Here is a 7,245-nt window from a genome sequence, read left to right as displayed (position 1 = left end):
AAAATGTATAATAAAAAGATGATGTTTAGGATACTGTGTTTATCAAACAGGATGACAGCAAGGAAAAAGAGTGTAACCTCAGGAGTAAAATCACACATGGTGCCTTGATAAAGATCTCTTACACAGTCATAATAAGACTGGAGAGTAGAGGTCTGGGGAAGAAACCAGGTCAGGGCTGGACATGGTGGCACAGGCCTGTAATCCTAGCACTCAGGAGGTTGAGGCAGGAAGATCTTTGTGAGTTCAAGACAGGCTGTGCTACGAAGTGAGCTCAAGGCCAGCCTCAACTGCATAGGGAGACTTTGACTCAAAAAAACAAGAACAACAAAAAAGAAACCAGGTCAGTTCAGCATAGACTGAGTGAATAAGATAGGTAAAGTGGTAAGATAAGCAGTGCCAAGGCATTTTGGTGTTCTCTGGGATCCTGGTCAGCCTCACCAGTGGGGAGAATACTTGTAACTTCCATATGGAGGAGAGGTCTGGCAAATTGTGTGGAATGATGAACCCACTGTGGAGGTTCTTGTAGGTGAAGGATCATTGGAGTGCTATAGATAACTCTGTAAGGTGCACTCTACTTTTCCTGTAGAAATCTGGAGTTTAAATCTTTAATTAAATCAATGCAGTAGCCAGGTATTCTTCCTAAGGGGGAGTGTCAGGAGAAGGAAGGACTCAGTTAGCAGTGTGTGTGCGTTTCTTTTTGGACCTGTTGTAAAATGGAAAGATAATCTTCCATGGGGTTTCTTTCTGGGCTGAAGTTTGGAGCAGGCAGTTGCAGCTGTACAAAAGCTCAAAAGGACTATATCTGGTAGGCTGTCTGGAAATACAGTAGATGGAATTCTTAAAGGAGCAATTGAGGGGAGAGAAACCCAGTCTTTGTGAAGCTGGAGTGTAAGTTTAGTACCATGGGCTTTAAGTAAGCTGTTAGCTCTTTCTACCTTACCTGAAGACTCAGTCAATAGGGAGTGGGTAAACTCTACTGGATTTCTAGTGACCTAGACACCTCCTAGGTAATTTGACTGAGAAAAGCGGGGCCATTATGTGATTGAATGGTGATTTGGAGACCAAGTCTTGGAATTATATCTGCTAAAAGACAGTCAGTAACAACTGAAAGCATTTCTGAGGTAGTGGGGAAAGCTTCTACCAATCTGTTAAAATTACCCACCGCAATGAGAAGATACCTTAATTTTTACTTACGTCATGTGGGTGAAATCAATCTACCAGTTCTGAATTTGTGGAAAAACCTTGCTTTGGTGAGTAGGAAGGGGAGGGGGCTCTCAGAAAACTCTGAGGAATAGTTGTGTGGCAGACAGAGCATTGAGCAGTGATAATTTTGAGCAGTTTCCCATGAGAGAAAAGAAGTGAGAGGCTCAGGCAGCCTGGTTAGGGGTTTTTAACGTGCATGAAAATTATCATGAAAGGATGGGAGAATGCCGTGGAACTGTGAAGCAGGGAGGAAGAACTTTCCCTGACTAAAGAACCATCCATCCTTAGTAGGAAGGTCTTGGTACTGTTGGCTTTCAGAAGGTGATTATGAGGGGCTGGTGATTTAGCTCAGCAGCACAGTGCCTGCCTGGCAAGCGCAAGGTCATGAGTTCGATCCCTGGTACTGGAAAAAAACCAAAACCAAAATAAATAAATAAATAAATAAATAAATAAGGTGACTATGTTGGAGTTACACCTGCAAGGACAAAATACTGGTCCTTAGGGGTTTGGTAGGGGCTGCTAGCTGCCTTGTTTGCAGTTTTGTCATCTGTAGAAGAATTACTGGAAGCTATGGGATGTGAAAGTCTCTAGTGTCCCCTTTGTTGGTAATAGAGCAGCTTAAAGAAGCTAGTCTTTTAATGAATTAGCCTTTAATAATTGAATATCCTTGTGCTGTGAGAAATTCCCTTTATGCCCAGATTGCAATATGATTATGTAATATATGAAATGTGTTCCTTGAACCTGTATAGATATTAACCTGTAAGCCCTTAGCTAGTGTGAGGGCAAAGGTCATTGCATTTAGTTCAGCATGCTGAGCAGTGGTGCATTGTGGAAGGGCAGCAGCTTGTATGATAGAATCCTTGGAGATAATAGCATATCCTGCCCTGCCATGGGAGTTGAGCGTAGGCTTAGGCAAATTTCCATCAATGAGCCGGATGTAGTCAGAGTTGAGAAGGGGGAAACAGAAATATATTAAAATGGTGAGGTTGCTGAATGCATTAGGGACATACAATCGCATGGCTCTGGCTCTTTAAAGGAAGATAGGTTAATGAACTGGAAGACCAGCTTGAAATCAGGACCAGGGCTCTGGTAACTGTGGCAGTTTATATAAAAAGAGCATAGAGCTGAAGAAGGCAGGCAGTGGAACATGTTAGAGGCAGGCTGAAAACATGAGTCCCTGCAGATTGTGAGAGGACTATACAGTGACAGGACCCTATCTAGTGATCTTGCATGCCTCTGAGCATCAGGACTGCTGTAGCTGCAGCATACAAGAGGACCAGCCTAAAATAGTGGGGCTGAGCTGTTTGGAAAGGAACGCGATAGGGTGTGGGGTTGGATCCTGTTACAGAACCCCTATTGCACTTCACCTCTGTCCAGTTATAGGATAGGCTTATGCAAATTTCCACGTTGGTGGGAGATTTCCTACCAAATTTCCACTTCGTAGGAGAGAGGCAGGAAATGTCTTGTGGTAAGGACTCAGCAGGGTTTCCATTGTAAGTGTATAAAGGGGATTAGTAAAAAGGGCAAAGCTGGAACCCACAGACAAAAATATACTATTATGCCAAGAAAGGAGAGGCGTTGTTATTTGGAGGTGGGGGTTGGGATCTGGAAAATTAAACTCACACAGTCCAGAAGTATGGCGTGGAGTAGGTATGCCAGTAGAGAGTGATGCCCAGGTAGGTGACACTCAGGGAAGATCATTGAGTCTTAGAAAACCATGCTCTCCCTTGGAATCCAGATGCTGTAGTAGTGAGAGAGTCCTTGTGGGATTACTCATAGGAGGGGCTGTAGTATGTCCCTTTCATACTGCGTAAGGTGAGGAGGGTTGAAGGAAAGTTAGTCATGCACAAGGGCTTGACCAAAGTAGTGTGGGCTGTCTTAGAAGCACTGTGGGAGAATGATCCATCAGAATGATCCAATGAGACTGGCGAGTAGCTGGGTCTGTCTAGGTGAAGGTAGAGAGAAGCTGTGAGGGCAGTGCAAGAGAACAGTAAAAAAGGCATCTTTTACATCTTAAAACCAAGTAATGCGTGGCAGATTTGGGAATAGAAGATAAGAGGATATAGGGTTTGGGACCACAGAATGTATAGGGAAGACAAACTGATAGCGCAGAGGTTGTGTAGCAGCCTGTAAGAGCTATTTGCCTGTTCTACTGGGAGAATTAAGGTGTTGAAAGGAGAGTTGATAGGATTCAAAAGGCTGACTTGCAGTAGATGTGAAATAGTAGGCTGTACTTCCTCTAAAGCTGCATCAAAAAAACAGCACTGTTTGGAACAGGATATAGGTGATTAACCTTGATAGGGATATTAAGTGACTAGGGATGGGGTAGAAGTATTCCAGACACTGGGGTTGGGATGAGGGAAAATAATGAGAGGCTGTGGGAAGGGAAGGGAAGGAGTAATTAGGGCAGCTATAAGGGATGGGATGGTTGTGTCCCAGGGATGGGCAGAGGAGCTCACAACTTAGTCAAAATGTGTCTTCCTAAAAGAGCAATGGGACAGGTAATGATGACTAAAAATGAATGTAGGAAAATATGTTGACCCAGCTGGCTGAGATCAGGGGAGTTATTTAAGAGTCTGGATAATTCATCATTAATACCCACAACACTAATTGGGACTAAGGAGGTTGGTCCGCAAAAGGAGAGCAAAGTGGAATGGCAGGCACTGCACCTGTACTGATTAGAAACGAGACATACCCTCCACTGTGAGAGTCCTTTTGAGTTCAGCATTTGAAATGTTTGAAGAGGCATCTGCCAGTTTTAGGCCTAGTCAGTACTCAGTGGCCAGGCTAAGAAGGTCTTTGAAGGTGCTGGTCAGGTGGTGGTCCCAGAGCCATGCTTCACAGCCAGCAGAAACAGCTGCCAGCATTGGGAAGTCTGACTTCCTGTGGGCTCCACACAGAAAGGTCACAGCTTCGGGGGAATCCTAGACCCAGTGATCATCTTGGCAGCATTTGAAGCGAGGCTAAGTTTTTATACCTGCTCTGAGTGGTTTCCTTTAGCTTTCTAAAATTAACTGCCTTATATGCTGCCCTTTGAAACCAGAAATAAGGTAAAAAATCATGTGTTGTCTCCTTGCTAGGTCCCTAAATCTTGTCTGGTAGCCACAGATAGGGTCTTCCTTAGGGACAGCTGCCATCCCTACAGGAAGATCTGCCTGATGGAGATGCAGTTTGTCAGTATAGAGATCACTCATCCCACTCTTCTGAAGAAAGACTGGAGCCAAGGATCACATTTAAATCAGCCCAGTTTAGGCTATGAATGAGTCAGGTATTGAAATTCTTGGATATACTGAAGGATCTGAGGAGAAGGAGCTCTGATGTTGGTAAATTTGGGAGAGATCTTCCAAAGACAAAGAAATAATGAACTCTGATAATGGCCTCTGCCCTTGCCACCTCCTGGAATGGGAACTGGGGTGGAGGGGACAAAGCTTTGGAGTCAAATTGTAATCCAGATCAGGTATATGGTGGAGTAGGATCAGGTATAATGTATGAAACAGGCACCTGGTCAGCAGGAGACAACATAGGAGGACAGTGAGCTATAGTAGTAACCATAGGAAGCTCTGGGGTGGAGAAGAAGCGACTAGAGCAACAGGAGACCCTGAAGAAGTTTATTGGGCTGGAACAACAGGTGGGTCCAGAGCAGGAGCAGCAGCCATAGTGGTAGGAGGCTCTGGTCCTTGCCAGGGGTGAGCAAGGTTAGTTGGATCTGTTATGAGAGGAGTCCATGTCTTATCAAATGAGTGTACATGGGAGAGACAGGAGGATTTGAGAGGGATCACATGATGTGCCCAAGGTAGGAACATTATGAACGGTAAAGAATGCCTGTACATAGAGAAATTCTGACCATTTTTAAAATTTCAGGCAGTAACTTTTTAATTTCCACAGAATAGAAGGATCGAAGGTTCCATTCATTGGCCATCTCAACCCATTTTCCAGTTGGTAGGCTAGCCATGTAGTATTATAGAGGTGTATTAAATGTTTGTTTTAGGTCATTATGGAAGCAGAGTTAATTTTTTAGAAGGCACCCAGGGAGATGAATGGGGATAGAACAAGCAATAGAAGGATGAAGCTTACCTATCAGGAGCAGAGAAAGGTCATTGTCACACCTGGCCTGGCAGAACAAGACAAGCAAGAGGGTGTATACTGAACATCTTCAGTTAAAGCCAAGGCCCAAGGAACATGGGTAAAGAGCCAGTGCATCATCACCTCGACTGACCAGTCACTCAGGGGAGCCAGTCTCGCAGAGCATCCAGCCCTTGGAGCTAGTGCTAGGTTTACAGGCACAGAGGAGAAGTGAGCCTTTCTCTGTCCCAAGGGGTTAGAGAAGCCAGTGGAACTGGGAAGAACTGCACCGCAGAGAGGAAGGAGGTTCATCCCAGAGAGAGTTAAACTTTCAGAGCAAAAATCCTATGGAGCTAAGAGCTAATTAGGCTCCGAGAGTTGAAATCAACTGCTGACAGCCAGGACTAGGGTCTTAAAGGCGCAAAGAATGTTAGAAGCCCAGTGAGGAAGTGAGCTTACCCAATGTTAAAAGGTCAGTGTGGCAATCCCTGGGAAACTGCTTGGAACAGTGGACCAGGATCTGGACTCAGTGTCAGTGGGTGGCCTCAGTGGAAAAGGATTGAGATAGCAAGTAAGTTTTTTCTTTTTTCTTCCTTTTTTGGGTACCAGGAATTGAACTTAGGACCTTGCATTTGCTAGGCAGGCACTTGTGCCACTGAGCTATATCCCTGGGCCAAGTAACTTTTTGCAAAAGATATTTCCTATCACCATTTCAGACCCAGTGGCTTGTGAGGACCACATGCAGACTAACACTGTGGGGAAGATCAAACTGTATTTCTCTACCTACAGGCAGGCTGGCCTCAGAGTAAATATCAGCAAATATCTGAAGGACAAATAGAGTATATATAGGTTTTAAGTTTGGGTTGCAATCTAAAGGAATCTCAAAAAATCTGGATCAGAATGTTAGAGCTTAAGGCTTTAGGGACAATCAGCACAGGTTGGTGCATAGCTGGCATGAAGGGACTGCAGGGAAACCTTAGCCCTACATCAGACTATTTATTGCCCTTGCTTCTTGTTTACCAGGGGCAAGTTATTGCCAGTAATGGAGAGTCCCTTGTTTTTAGTGGGCAGCCCAAGTTTCTCAGGTCACTTTCAAGCCAGTCCTGACACCTCCATATGGGTTTGATGACCAAGACACAGATTGCTTATTTGAAGATTGTAGCCTCTATTTCCCTGGGTCTCACTATGTAGTGCAGGAAGACCTTGAACTCACTGTATAGCCCAGGCTCACTTCAAACTCATACCAGTCTTGTCTCATTGTCCTGAGCACCAAGATCATAGACATGCACCACCACACCTTGCTGTCAAGTCAACTTTTTATGAGAGGCTTTGAGGTATTCCAAGCTGCCGGTCTCAGCTTCCTTCAAGAAATATATGTGTGATCTTTTAGGAGGCAGTGACGTTTGAGGATGTGGCTATACGCTTCACCAAGGAGGAGTGGGCTTTGCTGAATCCTTCCCAAAAGAAGCTCTACAGAGATGTCATGCGGGAGACATTTATGAACATGGCTGCTATAGGTAAGGATGACATCATCTTCTCATTTACACCATCAGAAAACATTGTTTCTTGCTCATTGGTGCAGTTTCATTAAGTAGAATTTGAAAACATTTTGAAGAATGTAGCAGGTCTGGTTATATTACAAAATGAATCTAACTGGAATCTACTAATTATTATATACTAAAATAGTGGTTCCTTTTTTCTTATGTCTACTGTTTAGGAAGAACCTGGAGTAACCAGGAAGTTGAAGAAGAGTACAGAAAGTACTGGAGAAGTCTAAGGTAATTTGCATGCAGAAGGAAAGGGTATGTTCCTCAAGGGTCTGTGTGCAAGTGGAAATATGACAACCAAGAAAACAAGGCTGTGTTCAAATTTATTTAATTTCACAATACTCTCCAAAGGTGTATGCTGTTTGAGTAAATATAATCTTACAGTTACACACAGAAATATTCCAGTGTAGGAAACTGAGTAACTGTGTCATGG

The 7,245-nt window shown here is 44.0% G+C and overlaps 1 protein-coding gene across 1 annotated transcript in view; it reads left to right on the top strand.

The window, feature by feature from the left end:
- The window catches only part of LOC102013859 (zinc finger protein 709-like), a 34,593-nt gene that overhangs the window by 22,107 nt on the left and 5,241 nt on the right, over positions 1-7,245 (top strand). The window contains exons 2-3 of the mRNA XM_013515924.1: positions 6,656-6,782; positions 6,983-7,043. Of these exons, the coding sequence (XP_013371378.1) occupies positions 6,656-6,782; positions 6,983-7,043 (188 nt within the window). The remainder of the gene's footprint in view (positions 1-6,655; positions 6,783-6,982; positions 7,044-7,245) is intronic.

This window comes from Chinchilla lanigera, unplaced genomic scaffold (genome assembly GCF_000276665.1).
Source record: "Chinchilla lanigera isolate Chin_1 unplaced genomic scaffold, ChiLan1.0 scaffold00031, whole genome shotgun sequence".
Lineage (NCBI taxonomy): Eukaryota > Metazoa > Chordata > Mammalia > Rodentia > Chinchillidae > Chinchilla > Chinchilla lanigera.
The sequence above is the reverse complement of the archived record's forward strand: the minus strand, read 5'-3'. Positions and strand labels throughout refer to the sequence as shown.